General features: G+C 40.5%; 1 protein-coding gene across 1 annotated transcript in view; it reads left to right on the forward strand.

Moving 5' to 3' along the window:
* The window catches only part of obscnb (obscurin, cytoskeletal calmodulin and titin-interacting RhoGEF b), a 54,372-nt gene that overhangs the window by 26,787 nt on the left and 11,108 nt on the right, over positions 1-16,477 (forward strand). The window contains exons 44-66 of the mRNA XM_058625122.1: positions 102-158; positions 1,330-1,404; positions 2,583-2,849; positions 2,979-3,245; positions 3,686-3,952; positions 4,415-4,684; positions 5,332-5,598; positions 6,066-6,344; positions 6,675-6,932; positions 7,157-7,423; positions 7,554-7,826; positions 10,618-10,884; positions 11,107-11,382; positions 11,534-11,806; positions 12,450-12,740; positions 13,267-13,296; positions 13,510-14,853; positions 14,951-15,232; positions 15,515-15,596; positions 15,705-15,826; positions 15,913-16,110; positions 16,215-16,247; positions 16,329-16,427. Of these exons, the coding sequence (XP_058481105.1) occupies positions 102-158; positions 1,330-1,404; positions 2,583-2,849; positions 2,979-3,245; positions 3,686-3,952; positions 4,415-4,684; positions 5,332-5,598; positions 6,066-6,344; positions 6,675-6,932; positions 7,157-7,423; positions 7,554-7,826; positions 10,618-10,884; positions 11,107-11,382; positions 11,534-11,806; positions 12,450-12,740; positions 13,267-13,296; positions 13,510-14,853; positions 14,951-15,232; positions 15,515-15,596; positions 15,705-15,826; positions 15,913-16,110; positions 16,215-16,247; positions 16,329-16,427 (5,844 nt within the window). The remainder of the gene's footprint in view (positions 1-101; positions 159-1,329; positions 1,405-2,582; positions 2,850-2,978; positions 3,246-3,685; positions 3,953-4,414; positions 4,685-5,331; positions 5,599-6,065; positions 6,345-6,674; positions 6,933-7,156; positions 7,424-7,553; positions 7,827-10,617; positions 10,885-11,106; positions 11,383-11,533; positions 11,807-12,449; positions 12,741-13,266; positions 13,297-13,509; positions 14,854-14,950; positions 15,233-15,514; positions 15,597-15,704; positions 15,827-15,912; positions 16,111-16,214; positions 16,248-16,328; positions 16,428-16,477) is intronic.

Here is a 16,477-nt window from a genome sequence, read left to right on the forward strand (position 1 = left end):
GTTTGACTGTGTGTGCTTTATTAGCGCTTGTTGGCAGTTGTCTTCAGGTTATTGGACTCACAAGAGTAAGATGGTGAGATTAATGTTGTGTCTTATCACAGTTAAGAAGACTGATGCTGCAGTATCTATGAAGCAGTGGGCCACAGGGACATTTACAGGTACGCAAAGGGTTTGGACTCTTCTTCATTTCCTGTCACCGCTGCTTATATTTTTCGTTACCAGATACTCATGGTCTTGTTCTGTTGTCTTGGGTGTATTACGCTTGACATACTGTTTGTTTGGCTTTAGCTTATTTGTGTCGGTGCAAGCAGTTAGCAATAGACTGAAATAATATCGAGTAAAGATATTTTAAGGTTAGATTTACATAATGTCACAATATGAATAGGGAAAGATGGTATAGTACTTGTTTTTTGTATTGGTTATAGTATCTTGCTAAAGCTGCTGTTGTATTTGTCTTTGTGCTACAGTTGGCTGTGCTTTTGTTTGCCATTTTGTGGAAGTGTCATTGATATATTGTGGTTAATAAATGTTTACAAAGGCTTAGTTTATAGCGATAGTATAGATCCATTTCAGCAGTATTTAATGATTATGTGGTGGCTATTCGTCTAACAACAAAATAATCAAAATCAAGGTCATTTAAGTTAATTAGATGACAACTATTGCACCATGGCAAAAGAAACTTAATGTTCAGTCAGGTGACTGCCATTTCTGTGGACAAAGTATCCATGTCTGCCTCTCTTGCCAAGGTAAACAACCATATAAGCCCACCCAGGTGCACTCTCGTCCCTTAACAGCCATCCTACATAAGTAACTTACATGATACCCACATTATGGCTAAACCGATCATATAAAATAACAAAAACTCAAACATTCTAAGCAAGCTAGCAATGTAATTAACAAATATACCCAAATAACATACTAATAAAAACTGATAATCAAAACGAATTATTTTAAGTAATTAAATATTAAATAGAATTGTTCTACAAAAAACATTTTTTTTATCTAACTAGGTGTTTAATTATTTGATGGTCACTGTGCATCTGTTGCCTCTTGTTGGTGTAATACTCTTGGCCATGGCGCTTTTTGTTGCTGTCGTCATTACATATTGCATGAATATCAGTATCATCTTCACGTTAAAGTCAGTATTTTTCACTACCAAGCTCAGACAATTTCAAATCCAAGTCTCTGTGTTTCTTGTCTTGGACCTTGTGGTTGTGCAATTTGTGGCACATTGCTTTTCATCTGCTGCATTGATCCGTGTGTCGATAAAGATTTGCAGTGAATTAAAATAATTCAATATTATACGCAAATAAATTGCTTTAATTACAGCAGAGATGTCAACAGATTCAGCAGTGACCTTCAAACTTCAACCTGAGGAGCAGGAATCCAAAAAGAGGGTTGAAGGTATGTGGCAGTTAAATAAAAAAAGCTCAGAGAGCATGTTTGTTATAAGAGCAAATTAAGTCATTTTAATTTTGTTGGTGCTGTTTGTGTACTGGGGATTTTGCCTAATCACATGCTGTGTGATAGCAGATGAAATGCCCAAACTATTATGATGTGAAATAGCATTAGGGCTCTGTCAAGAGTCTGATTAATTTGTCCTTGTTGGCAGAGGAGTTGGAAATTGCACATTGGCAGTTGCCATTCATTTTGAATCAACTGATATCTGTTATTTTCAGTGGTTTTGGTTTGTTTAAAGAACTTTGAATTATTCAACAGCCAACAAAGCTGGGAGAAGGAGAAGGTAGACGTTTCTTGTGTACTGTATTTTTAGTTTGTCTTGTTGTTGCTCACTTCATATACACATGTGAATGCCTGGTTTGCTATGGTATGGATTGTTGTGAGGGGAATATAAGAAGAGTTGGGTTTGACAGTCTGAATTAATATCTTTGTGGCCATTTCGAGTGGTTTTTTTTTGACTGTTGTACTGTGTGTGTGTGTGTGTGTGTTTGTGTGTGTGTGTGTGTGTGTGTGTGTGTGTGTGTGTGTGTGTGTGTGTAGGCTTATATTTGTTACCTCTTTACACCTTTAAGGATTTCTTTAGCATAAACACTGACCTTGTCCAGACCAGTAGTCCTCATGGCGACCAGAACCTGGTCCGAATTATGCAGAATGCATTTAGGGCTAATATTTGAATTATGGTGAGGTTTGTCCCGGAGAACCATTGCTCTGGATGTTTTAGAAGTTTCCCTGCTCCAACACACCTGATTCAAATAAATGGGTCATTATCAGGCTTCTGCAGTACTTGCTTGTGAGCTGACCATTTGAATCATGTGTGTTAAACATGTAGGGCGGGTCAAGGCATTAACTGGATATGATTAAGTTAGGGATAAAGCTTTGTTTTGGTTGTCCACATAAATGGACATCAATGCAGGGTCCTAAGAAGAATACCTTTGTGTGCACATATTAAAGGGGGCATACATTTATTTTTGTTTGTTTGTACTTTAAACCCCATGTCTGATAAGGTAAGTTAATATGTTTTTACACAACATCTATACTGTAGCACACATCTACCCTATCTGAAATCATGTTGGTCACAACAGAAACACAGCCACACCTTATCTAATGTATTCAATCTCCAGTTCTTCCAGCCATATTCATTCGAGAGCTAGAGAGCCTGGAGGCTGAGGAGGGAAGTAGTGTTACTCTTCACTGTGAGCTTTCTAAACCTGGACTCACTGTTGAGTGGAAGAAAGGAAGTGAAGTCCTTAGTTTGGGAGAAAAGTTCCAGATGAGGCAGACAGGATTCAGTTACGAGCTACAGATCCACAACTTGACACCTGGAGATGCAGGGAACTACACCTGCTGTTCAGAGGACACAACAAGCTCATCCTCTCTTGCAGTAATTGGTAGGACTATGTTGTCATCTCATCTGGTCCTCTCGTTTTGATTTGTTGTTTATTTCACTTTATTTGTTCTTCATCACTCTTGACCTTACACTGTTGATAAAAACCTGGTCATTTCTTTTCACCCTTTAGCTGCACCAGTCACATTTACAAAAGAGTTGGAAAGCCTAACAGCTGATGAGGGGGACAGTGTCACCCTGCACTGTGAGCTTTCTAAATCTGGTGTTCTTTTGGAGTGGAGGAAAGGAGAACTTGGTCTTTGTCCTTGTGCCAAGTATGAAATTAGTCAGACAGGACAACTTGCCATGCTAATAATCCATGATGTAGACCCACAGGATTCTGGAAGTTACACATGTGACACTGGTGACCATCAAAGCACTGCACAAGTGTTTGTGAAGGGTACGCATTTTTGAAACTTCTGTTTGCAGTCGAGATACTTGAGTTGTTTGTGTGATGGATTTTGGCCCATAGTTTTCTTACTTGACACCCCTCCTTTAAGTAGAAATTTAAATAGCGAGGACCTGACCTTTTTATCTTTGTAAATATTAAACAAAATATATGATACACTGCAGATAACATATATGAAAAGATGAGCTTTGGTGTTAAGTAGCATTGGTTGTTGACACATTATTAAATTAAAGCGATACACTGGAGAGGATTCTTGTTTCTGGCATTCTAGTTATGCTTAAGCTATCTTGACTTATGAGTTAAATTTGGGCTTTGACTCAACGTTTACAGTGACACTTGACACTAAGTGTCTTGGATATGTATGACTCACTTCCACCTCTGCTATTTACTTTGTGACTCATTACCATTCTTTTAAATTCCCTCCTCTGCAGCCCAGCCTGTCCTTTTTAAAACCCTGCTGCAGAACCTTGAAAGACAGGCAGGGGAGATAGCTAGTCTCTGCTGTGAGACTACAAAACCGGGGGCTATTGTGGTCTGGAGACGTGGTGACAGTGTGCTGGAATCCACTAGCAAGTATCACCTGAAACAGGAAGGGACGGTAGCCGAGCTTGTCATCTACAAACTACGGGGTGCAGACTCAGGAGAATACTCCTGTGATACAGGCAGCCAGAGGACGTCAGCTGTTCTCACTGTGCGGGGTAGGGTTTGTCTAGTTAAGACTGTCCTTTTCATGCACTCTTTCTGGAGTCCTGTTTTGCGTGCATGTTGTTCTTCACTCCGTCTTGGTGATTGTCCTCTCACAACACTTGTGTGTGAACTGCATCAACCTTTCATCTGGAGATCTTGTTTGGAGTTTTCTTCACCGCATTACTTTTCATCCTCTGTGTGTTCTTGATTTCCTATTCACTCTTTCAAAAACAATTCACTTATTCACATGAGCACTTTGTATGTTGAACTTTATCACCAATCCCATCTTATCATATGCATCTTCTTTGTTACTCTTCACAAAAAGTAACTCACCCTACTCAAAATAACAGCTTGGGAGAAATATTCAGTCACACTTTGATCACAATCTGCACAACTTCATCACTTTCTTTGTAAAACTCTTATTTAATTCATCAACCATGTAACTATTCTTCTGAATTTAATTTGCCAAACAGAGGCCGAGATTAGCATTCTGAAATTCTTGGAGAGCTGCGTTGTCTTCGAGGGTGAAGATGTCCACTTTGAGTGTCAGGTTTCTCACAAGGAAGTACCTTCGGCCCAGTGGAAGCTTCAGGGGGTCCCGCTACAGAATAATGAGATGAACCTGATCAAGACTGAGGGCCAAATACACAGCCTCACACTCAGAGGTGTCACCACAGCTGACTCAGGAACAGTCACTTTCACAGTGGAAAACCACACGTCCACTGCTTCTCTTACAGTCAGAGGTAAGAGAAACACTTGGCTCCTTTAAGGCAAGAATCCGCTATTGTGACAGTGACACCTGGACTCTGCTCGATTCTTCGCTTTGTTCTTGTTGGACTCCTCCCCTCAATCTTTTCTAAAGGTTCCCATAAAGTATCTCTGAACTCAGATACTTGTGATTCCAAAAGGCTTTTCTTTCACTTTCTGACTTGTTCATTACACTTTCTTATTTATCCAACATATGTGCTTTTCAGCACTTCCCATCATACTTATGTGTTCATACTTTTATTCACTGGATTTGAATTAATCACATTTTCTTTACGCTTTAAAACCTTGTATTTTTTTACATATTGCCATGCTGATCAGTATATGTCCCTTTCATATTCCGCACTGATGAAACTCCATTAGTTTCACAATTCATTTCTTTTATGACCAAATGAACAAATTAGTACATTTCATTTATTTTTAAGTGGGTCAAGTAAAGGTCAGCCACTGATTTGTAACTGTCCTCCTCGTGTTCTGATATAAGCTGCTCTGTTGAATGGAAATATTGAAATTGTGAGTATAAATAATGTTGCTTGTTGGTACAATGTGTTTTACTTGAAAATATTTGCCTCTAAATAATCTTAGTTAACACAACCTAATTAATTATTAATGGTTTTTCTGTCAGCTGCTCCTGTGTCATTCAAGAAGGAGCTTGAAAATCAAGAGGCCATTGAAGGAGGTAAAGCCAGCCTGTCCTGCGAGACATCCAGTCCTGATTGCAAGGTAATCTGGCGAAAGGGCTCATCTGTGCTCACCAGTGGGGAGAAGTACACTATTGAGCAGCGAGCTACCACCCACACCCTGGTTATACACAAGCTGAATGTGGAGGACAGGGGGGAGTATATCAGCGATACGGGAGACAAGAAAAGCACTGCAACACTGACTGTGAAAGGTAACAGCTCATCCTCATCTCAACTATGTCTCTTGTCTCCTCTTATCATCATCCTCCCGGAAGATCATTTTTACATTCATCCATACCATTCCCACTGGATCATGTCTTCTACTTAGGAACTTATTCTTTTTCATATATTTCTGTTGTAGAGTTGCAGTTAGGATGATTATTTCAACTTAAGTTAAAATTATCCGATGTTTTAGCTAACTTTCTTATACAGCATTTAACTTTTTGGACAGTTTTATTTTAGGTAATTATCACGTGGTTGATAGCCTAATGTTTGTGAAATCAGACTTCATTAGAATGGCATAGGCAAGAAAACTACATTTGTAGAGATTAAACTCTAAGAATTATGTGTTAAATTAATATTAAGATTAGATGTTTGGTGGCGGATATCTTCTCATAGTGATGCCTTCTGCAAAATTTGCTGAGGTCTGATCACTGACTACAATCCCATTCCCCCTCAGAGCATGTGCGCATCATCCGGGAACTCTGCGATATCACTGTTACCACCGGGCAAGATGCAGTCTTTGAGGTTGAGCTGTCACATTCAGGCGTGACAAATGGGGAATGGTGGCTTGGAGACAACCTGCTCCAAAATAATGACCTGAATCAAATGAGCAGCCAGGGCCGAGTGCACCGTCTGGTCCTGAAGATGGTAACCACAGATGAATCAGGGGATGTTGCCTTCGTAGTTGGAGAAGAGAAGAGTGTGGCCTGTCTGCTGGTGGAGGAGAAACCCAAAGGTAAAGGGGAACACATTGTCACTTGAAGTTTTTAATCCTCAGCTCCATCTTCATCGACCACCAAACAACTTCTGCTCACACCATCATTGTCATCATCTTCCACACTCTAATTTTCAGATGTATACTTTTTTGTATACAAAGTTATCTATAATACTTAAATGTCACATCTTGATTCACTGTCTGATTAAATGTGCAAAAGCATACAGTAATCCGTGCATGTATATATTTAGTTTTTTTAATTATTAATGTCAGCTTTGTAAAGAAAAGGTAGAGGACTGCATATAAATGTTCCTGTTTTTAAATCAAGTTGTGGGTTTCCCATGTTTACAGTGCTAATAATAGAGAGACCACAAAACACTGTGGCATTAGAAGATGAAACTGTCACTCTGGCCTGTACCATCTCCGACCCCAAGGCCACTGTCACCTGGATGAGAAATAACGTAGCCATTCAAGCAGGTCTCAAATATGACCTGAAGAAGAGTGGAGCATCCCATCAGCTTCATATCTACCATGTGTTACCTGAAGATTCAGGAGTGTACACCTTTGACACTGGAGATGCACAGTGTGAGGTCACCTTGACTGTGAAAGGTAACAAACATTGCCACCTCTAATAAAGTCTCTTTCCTGTTGATCAAATTCAAGACTATTGACTAAAATAGGATTGAATTGAGCAACTGACATGTTCTTGAACCCTCACATCAGCCAACCACAGACTCTTGCACCAGCATATCTCTTTTCATCTTAACTATCTGGTGCCAAACCTCTCCTCTCAGCATCTGACGCAAAACTTTACCATTTTAAAATCTCACCAGGTATTCCAGTGTCCTTCCGGAAAGAGCTAATGAACCAGGATGCCATGGAGGGTGATGATATTATCCTTCACTGTGAGCTGACTAAGCCAGGTGTTCGTGTTGAATGGAGGAAAGGAGGCATGATCCTCCAGCCCAATAAGAAGTATGAGATGAGGCAGGAAGGGTGTGTTCGAAAGCTCTGTATAAATAACGCGGAGCCTGACGACAGTGGCTACTACACCTGTGACGCAGGGGATCAGCTCACTACAGCTTCTTTGGCAGTGCAAGGTAGCCTCCTTAAAATACTGTTGTTTGTCCTTGATGGAAGAGTTTTTGTCTCACCGTCATTTAAGATGACATAATGCAGATAATGAGTATGATTTAGGCTATTTGCCTATTTGTATTTTTCACTCAACAGTGAAAGAAGTCTACATTGTTTCTGGTCTTAAGACCACCGACGTCTTTGTTGGGGAATGGGCAACTTTCTCCTGCCAGCTGTCTGGTAGAGCACCTGGCAAGGTGTATTGGTGGCTGGATGGCACCTTGCTGGAGAACAGCCCTTTAAGTGAGATAGGGATGAGCCAAGGCCACATCTACACACTCACCTTAAAGAACCTGGCCACAGATGACTCTGGCACTGTCACATTCAAAACTGACAATTTATCATCAACCGCCAAGCTCTTAGTCAAAGGTATCATGTTACAAAAATAACAATTAGAAACTGTGATGAGCAGTTTCTTAATCTCTTTTTTGAAACCCTGCAACATTTTAAGTTTGCATATGAAATCTTATAGACACAATATTTTAAATTCAAGGATGTCCTGCAGCTATTATGTTCAGTTTAGCAACTAGCAACATTTACTTTTATGAATTCTATTGTTGACACAAAACTAAAATATACTGAATTTTCTCTGTTTCTCCTTAAAGTGTAACTAAACCCCCTCTTTTCCAGCTAACTCTGCCCAATACCTGATTTTGAAATAATGTCAAAGAAGTGAGCTGAGACCTGAGTGAGGGACAGGGAGGGACAGTGCAGAGCAGCAAATGGGCACAGTCTGGTAGTGAAATCTGCCATTTTTCAACCGAGTGGAACGGTTCAGTGCAGTACAGTACATATTTTTTGCGTTTCCATTAGGAATAGTACCAAAGTAACCACCCCAACCGTTGCATTTTTTGGTACCCTTCCCTTGGGGTACCACAGTATTGGTACGGTACGGTATGGGTGGAGCTAGACCGGCTCCATCCACAACAGTGAGCTGATTGGGCGACAGAAAAAAGTCCCTTCCCTTCAACCAGTGTTTCTTCAATGCCTGCAGTCTATGACATCACTCTACGTATCTCGCTGACGCAGCCATCAAGCACAGCCCACACCCCCCACCTACCAAGTAAAGGTACTGTTCTCAGCTGAAACGCAAGCCTGACTGAGGGCTTTACTGTTCCAGTATTGTACCGTACTGCACTAAATCAAACTGTACCACAATGGAAACATGGCTCAACAAGGTGCTGCTCACAGCAGGCCTGTGGAGAGAGAGGAGGAGACAGTGCAAAAGAAGGAGTCAGGTACAATGAGCCTTATGCTGATTAGACAAGAGAGTGATAAAAGGGTGTACCAGTGACACAAGCATGGACTAAAATAGCCAATGTCAAAATTTGTGTTTAAAAAAACTGGTGTTTGACCAGAGAGGCAGTAGATATGTTCATTTTTATCACAGCATGTATAATTTCAGTACTTTACACTCAATGGTGAAGATTTGCACCTGGATCAACCAGTAACATTACTAAATAGCCATATTCAGTGGTTTTCACTTGGAAAATAAGTGGTTTAGGGGTTTAGTTACACTTTAATGATTAGCATCGACGATTTGTAGTAATTTCTCTTGAAAAAAGAAAAGCGGATAAAACATGAAAGGTGATTGTTTTGTGCAGGGTTGCATAAAAAGTTTGAAGTTCATGTCAGTGCTCCTTTATGCATGAGCAGTTTTTTCCTCATTTCATTAATCACAATAATGATATTAATAATACTATTAATAGTATAACAATAGTTTTTCATGCCATGATTTCACGCAAATAAAACATTCAGCTGGGTGTAGCACCACAACTAAATTATGTAACATAGAAGATGTAATTTTCATCGTTATTTTCACTAGAGTATTTTGGGCTGCTAAACATTATAACTACAGTTGTGTTTCTCACTTTTGAGATCATGGTCATTTTAAGCATGTATACATTTTAAATGTGTTTCATGCCTTTATTGTTGTTCAAGTCCGAAATGCAAAATAAGGTCTTGACATTTTCTATTTAGATTTAATATTAGTCAGTGCTTTTGCCAGCAAATGTCTCTTAAAACACACACCACCCACTCTTCTACAACAAAACTTTCCTGCACTATTACTGAAAACACATTAGAGCCTTTGGTTTCATAAACTAGTAGTCAGCTGTCATGTTTCTGGTGTTGATGCTTACGGTACTTTAATCAGTATGTTGACAACAGAACCTCACAGTAAAGATCATTGTGATGCCTACATTGGGGGGTTTCTACTGCTTGTACACGGATGACCTACTGTATCTTGCTGCTACCCCAGTATTTCAAAGCTGTTTTTCACTTGGTATTTGATGTTTTGGCTGGACTGATGCCCGATCTACATTTTATTTAACTCATTGAACATTACTCATCCAAAACCATAGCCAAACAGTTGTTGCCTTGTTGTAATGTTCTTGGCTTCATCAAAAGCTGTCTTTTGGGAGGCAGAGCACAGTTAATATAAGAATGATGGAAGCAAGTCTCTCCATTAGAGATTTATTGTCTTGTCTGAAGCCAGGTACACTTAAGTGTCAAAAGTGGAAAGCATAATTGTGATTATTAAATTGTGCAGCCCTAAACTTGGAAATGTAAATAATGAGTGACTATTTGGTGACTGGAATATCAGTGTTTCACATACAGAAGGCTGGTTTTGGTGTTGTTTGATCCAAGTTTTATTGTACAGGGTTAGTGAAACACATATAGACAACAGAGAAGAAGTGTTTGTAAAGTGCTGCTCCACCCATGCAGGCCGGCTGCTGTTCAGCACTCATGTTCCACCTGCACCGTCTAATCCCACCAAGCCACACCTCTAACCTTTGAGTACTAAAAATCCTAACTTCCCCCACACCTATTTAATGAGTTTGACATTTTTATTCTATATCATACCTATCATACCTCTTTTTGCTCCTCTTGGGCTTTGGTTGTGACCCTGAAACCTGACAGTTGGGCTTTTTGACCCCCTGGATGCTGCCACAAGACGATTCAGTAGTCAAAGTGAACACACTGTAAACTCTACCATGGCACATACAGCACAATAAAAACATAATAATGACCCTCGCATGTGAACATTTCATCAATATGCCTTTGGGGGTTATAAAATCCATATGTCAGGTGGCATGTCCTTCATAGAATATGATTATATCTCATGGCCAAGGCCTGACCCTGTGACCCTCAACCTCAGATCCCACAGTTGAAGTGGTGAGCGAGATGGAGGACCTTTGTGTGGTCGAGAACCAACCGGCTGAGTTCATCTGCCAGTACTCAAGACCAGTCAGGGCTCAGTGGAAGAAAGACGGGCAGCCATTGCAGCCTGATGGCCGAAGGGTGGTAGTGGAGCAGGACTGGAATGTGGCTCGCTTGTACATTAGCTGTGTGTCCGCTGAGGACAGAGGCACATACTCCTGTGAGGCAGAGGGGACCTGTGTGTTTGCTTCACTTAATGTGGAAGGTGAGCTTCTCCCCCCACATGAAAAGACCACCTATCTCTGCGGAATCCCCTCTGCTCTCTCTTTATCTCAAAAATTGTTTGGCTGAATTAAGTAATCATTATAAAGGTGTTGGCAAACTCCCATATGAGTGGACAGTCTTAAACTCTGCAGCTTTCTTAAATTATTTTTTGTGTGTTTCCTCTCCCTCTCTCCCTTTCTCTTCATTTCCCTGTCTTCTACAGGCAAACCTATTAACATCGTTCAGGGTCTGGAGAATGCAGAAACCTTTGATGGAGGCGAAGCCCTGTTTGAGTGTGCCTTGTCTCGTCCTGAGAGTAAAGATTTCCGCTGGCTTCTTGATGGCAAACCAGTGAAGGAATCTCCCAATGCTGAGATTGTTACATTTGAGAGTGGTCGTCGTCATCTGCTCCTTCTTAAAGAGTTGCATGTTCATGACAGTTGTACAGTGACATTTAAAGCTGGCACAGCATCCACATCTGCCCAGCTCTCAGTCAAGGGTGAGTCACACAAACTTTAGATGTAACTGTACTTACAATATGTTTTGATTTAATCATGCATTCTTATATGATCATTCATTTACACACTTATGTTCTTAGTATTTTAATTGGCATCCTTTTAACATCTAATGTTATGCATTTCTCCCAAAAGGATGGAAGCTGGATGTTGTTAAGGGTCTGGAAGACAAAGTGGCTGCTGTGGGAGAGAAGGTTGAGTTTTGTGTTGAGCTGACCGAGCCCATACCATCTACAGAAGTAGCTTGGTATGCAAATGGCGTTGAGCTCAAGCCCAGCGATCTCTGGTCTATGAGGGTTGATGGCTGCTCTTATCGCCTTGTCCTGAGAAAGGCACCACTTTTGCCCCAGCAGGAAATTACATTCGCTGCTCGAGATGCTCTCTCTTTGGCTAAGCTTTCCATCATTGGTAAGTAAGACTTTTGTAACATTTTCTTTATTATTGTCTTATCTTAACAGTGAATCTTGACAATGTATCCTAATACAGATAAATATAGATTACAGTGTAATGAAGTTAAATTATAATGGTTCTATTTGTTTAGTGTTGCTGCCATTACACTAGGCAACAGCTACTCTTCGTGGGGTCACAAAGGAACAAACAAAGGAATATGACGATAAATCCATAGTATCACATCATAACACAATTATAGATTAAAGGAAATTGACAGAATATATAAATAAAGAAAAACACTATTTTTTACTTTGAAAACAACAATGTCTATTTTTGTGCTTTTGTGCCCTTATTTTTTGAGTTTAGTTGAAAGATGACAGCATGTGAAGTCAGATAGGGATATTACATCTTACAAAGGTTCCTGGTTTCAAATAAACCAGGAACTTTTATGACTGCAGTGCATGGCAAACATTTTATCATCTAGACCTTTATGTCATATAATGCTAAAATGGTCCCCTTGTTGTATACTGCAACTCATTAATAAATGCGCTTATATCAAAGCACCGTTCGAAAAAACACTATAAAGGGCAGACGTTGAAAGACTGACTAGGGTGTAGTTTCTTTTCTCTGTGTTCACGAGAGCTACTTTTTTTTCCAACAGCTGTACCTGATCCTCCAGAGGACCCAGAGGTCCTCAGTAAGACTAAAAATTCTGTTAACCTCTCTTGGTTCACTCCACTACATGATGGAGGGAGTCCCATTCTTGGCTACAAGGTGGAGATGCGACTGGTAGACAGTGGTCTCTGGCTTCCATGCCATTCAGAACTTGTGTGCAACACAGAGTTTGTGGTTGAAAATCTTAGCCCCGGGAGTAGCTACAGGTTTAGAGTAGCAGCCGTCAACAGAGCTGGGACTGGAGAGCCTGTTGAGTTGCCTCAGACTGTGCAGCTCGGTGAGTAGTAGCATGTCCAATGTGCAGCAAGGGTTGTTCACAAGGACATTTTGTTTATTATTGGTCTGTTAAACACTAATTGTTATAATAGATAAGAAATGACATTGAAATCATTGTCATCACCGTTGAGTAGAATTATGTTCTGTTAAAGGAAAGCTGTAAAAAAAAAATACACATTTAATTGTCTTCCCACTCTGTGAGTCATGTAACTATTTTGGCCAAATTGTGAATGAGTGATGATGACTACAGTGAAAGTTTGGTCAGGTGAGAATAGTGTAATTAGAGATTCATCATACATCTACTAACGACACAAAACAAACCAGAATGCTTTTTTTTTTTTAAAAAGTATATTCATATAATGTATCAAACTATTATTAAATGTTATTGTGTACTTTCAACAGTTATATAAATGTATAGCATTCTGATTGACAATTACTAAATTATATATACTGTTGCTACCTAGGTAATATACTGTATAAGTATTTTAAACTAATATATATGTGTTTGTTTTCTCACTGTTTTACAGAACCAGCTGTGCAGCCACAAATTGTCTCAGGTAAGACATTGTATTTGTTGTGTTGTTGTTTTTTAATTCACCCTCCAATTACTGAAGTTAAACACCTTTATACACTTGTCCCTCTCAAACATCTGAAGCCTTCACAAATATCTGTCACACTAAGCTCGGATAAGCCGAGCCAAGTCTAGCATCAGAAGATGATTTTAAATGTTTATGTATGAAGAAAGAATGAAAACTGTATTTTGGTTGTAGGTATAAAGACAAAACAGGTAGAGACAGAGGCACTGGGACAGCCCAGTCTGCCTCCAGAAGCTGTTGAAGAGGGTGATGTCCATGAGCTATGGGAGGAGTCGGCTAAAAAACGGCGCATGAGTCAAGACCCCACTTTGGACTCCATCACTGAACAACCTGAAGAGGGCGCTAAACGTGGTCAAACAAAATCAGAACAGAAGGAAGTAAAGTCCTCAGATGAAGCTGAAATAAAATCTAGAGAGAAGGAGCAAGTCACTGTGCCTGCGAAGCAGACTGAATCCAAAGTGTGTGTCAGCTCAGAGGATGAATCTGTCCCGGGAGGCTCATCACTTGTGTCCTATCTCAAGAAGAGCAGCAAATCTTCTGTCACTACGGCCACTGAAGGAGAGACAATGACCCCTGAGAGGTTCTTTGCACATTTCCAGATGGCAGAGGAGAGAACAGTGCATCAGACTGAAGTGAAAACAGCCACAATTCAGCAGACAGATACGAAACAGGTATCTAAAGAGGAGACTGACGTAATGGTAATCAGTAAAGAAGATGAGCCTGATCTCAGAGATGCTGCCATTAAAATTCAAGCTGCTTTTAAGGGTTACAAGGCCCGCAAGGACATGCGACCTGTCTTCAAAGATGTTTTCAAAGACCAGACCAAAGAACCAGGTGGCACAATACATCTGGAATGTGTGGTAGAAGGTAAACCTGAAAAGGTGCGTTGGCTAAAGGATGGAGAACCACTTACAGATAGCAAGCACCACCATATTGATATTTATAATGATGGTACTTGCTCACTGGTCATCACTGCCATCACCACAAAGGATACTGGAGTTTACACTTGTGAAGTTACCAACAAGTTTGGAGTTGCCTCACACAGTAGTAAGGTGACAGTAGGAACAGTGAGAGAATCGTCTAAACAACGGCCACTGACAGTGGGCTATAGTGCTGACAGTGAGCCAGAGAGCTCCTCAGGCAGTGAAATGGATGAGTCACTGAGGCAGGCAAGCAAACGTCTGCGACGTCTGTTGCACACACGTCTCCCACCAAATGTTGAAGAAGAACCATTTATCAGTGCAGATGAAGGAGACCTGCGTCCCCCAGATCCACACTCTTACCGTGAGGATGACAGTTACATATACATTCGCTTTGATACGCGGACTGATGCTGTAGTTGCCTCTAAGAGGTTCCAAGAGATGTTTACAATTCATGGGGTTCCTGTAGAGACAGCCATCCTGGAGGCAGGGCCTCTTAAAGTGGAGCTGCGTATTAAAAAGATGGGCTATATCCAAGATGGCACACAGACCCCCACACAAGAAAGACAACCTCCTGCTTTCATGGCTGGACCCCACGGTAAGGTTTTGTTTGTGAAGACACTCATACTTAATGATATCTACATTTAGCACTGGTATACACTTTTCTTTTTTTATCTTCTTTTATCTTTATCCAGCTGCTCCAGTCTTCTTGACAGAGCTACAAAGCCAGGAGGTTCCAGATGGCAATCCAGTCAGTTTTGACTGTGTTGTGATTGGCAAGCCCCCTCCAACTGTTCGGTGGTATAAGGATGGCAAAGTGCTGGAGGAAAATGACCATTACATGATCAATGAAGACCTGGAGGGTTGCCACCAACTGATCATTACTACTGTGCTGCCCATTGACATGGGTGTCTATCGCTGCACAGCTGAAAACAGCAGTGGCATCGCAGCCACTAAGGCTGAACTCAGGGTTGACAGTAAGTGAGCATTTATTACATATGTCTTGGATGTTATTCTAATTCTTGTATGTGCCTTGGTTTCCGCAATTCTCAAATTACATTTCTTCTGAGTGGAGGCAATCCTCAAAATTTAGTTAAGGTATAATCATCTCTTTCCCCCGTGGGACATATGGCTGCAACGTGTCGCGGTCTTGTGCCTTGGCTGAAAAATATTAAATCCTACCTGACAAACAGTGCAAACAAAGTGTCTCTGATTTCCCTGATCATTGTATAACTATATACATCAACCCTTTCCATCAGTGTCTTGTAGCTCAGATTATGACACTGCTGCTGATGCCACTGAGACCTCTTCCTATGTCAGTGCCAAAGGCTACATGTCTAGGTGAATATACTGTGAACACTTTTATTATGTAAATTAATAGTAAATAAATGTGCATATTGGCACATGAACTGAATTCTTGAACTGAACTATACGTCTATTCTTGTGCAGGGAAACTGAGACATTTGAGTCTGTGGCTGAAGATGATCAGCTACCGCAAGTTGTGGAAGAGCTTTGTGATGTTCATGTATGTCCAGGGTCACCTATTGCTAAAATGCAACTCAAGGTTAAGGGTAAGTATATCAATAAATGCTAATAGCTAGCTTTACCAGAGGCAAATAAATTATCGTTATGAGGTCCAATACCTGTCGTCTTCCAGGCTTCCCCAAACCCAGATTATACTGGTTCAAGGATGGCCTGCCTCTGCGGCCCTCAAACAGGATCCTGTTACTGTCAGAAAGAGATTATCACAGCTTGGAGATTCTGGAGGTGAAGAGAGAAGATATGGGGGAGTACTCTGCTTACATCAGCAATGCAGCCGGTTCTGCTTACTCCTCTGCCAGACTCATAGTTCTGAGTATGTATGGAAATGTCTGAAAAACTGACATTGCAGAAAGACCATGTGATATTGTATTTTAAATTACTTTCATCTAAAAAAAAACATTATTAAATATCCCACAGGTCCTGGGGAGAAATTGCCACAAGACAAGAAAGGTAATTTAACATGGATCCTACACACTTATATTTTATTCCATGTCACTGTTATTCATGTTTTTTAACACTTTATTTTAACAGACTCCAAAGAACCTCTGGTGCCTCCACGCTTCCTTGAAAGGTTCAGCAACAGGAAGGTGAAACAAGGAACAAGCATCACTCTGTCTGTCAAAGTTGAAGGTCTGTTTGCTTCACTGTGATGTGACTTAACAGTTTCTCAATTTCCCATT

The sequence above is a fragment of the Solea solea genome, chromosome 1, assembly GCF_958295425.1.
Source record: "Solea solea chromosome 1, fSolSol10.1, whole genome shotgun sequence".
NCBI lineage: Eukaryota > Metazoa > Chordata > Actinopteri > Pleuronectiformes > Soleidae > Solea > Solea solea.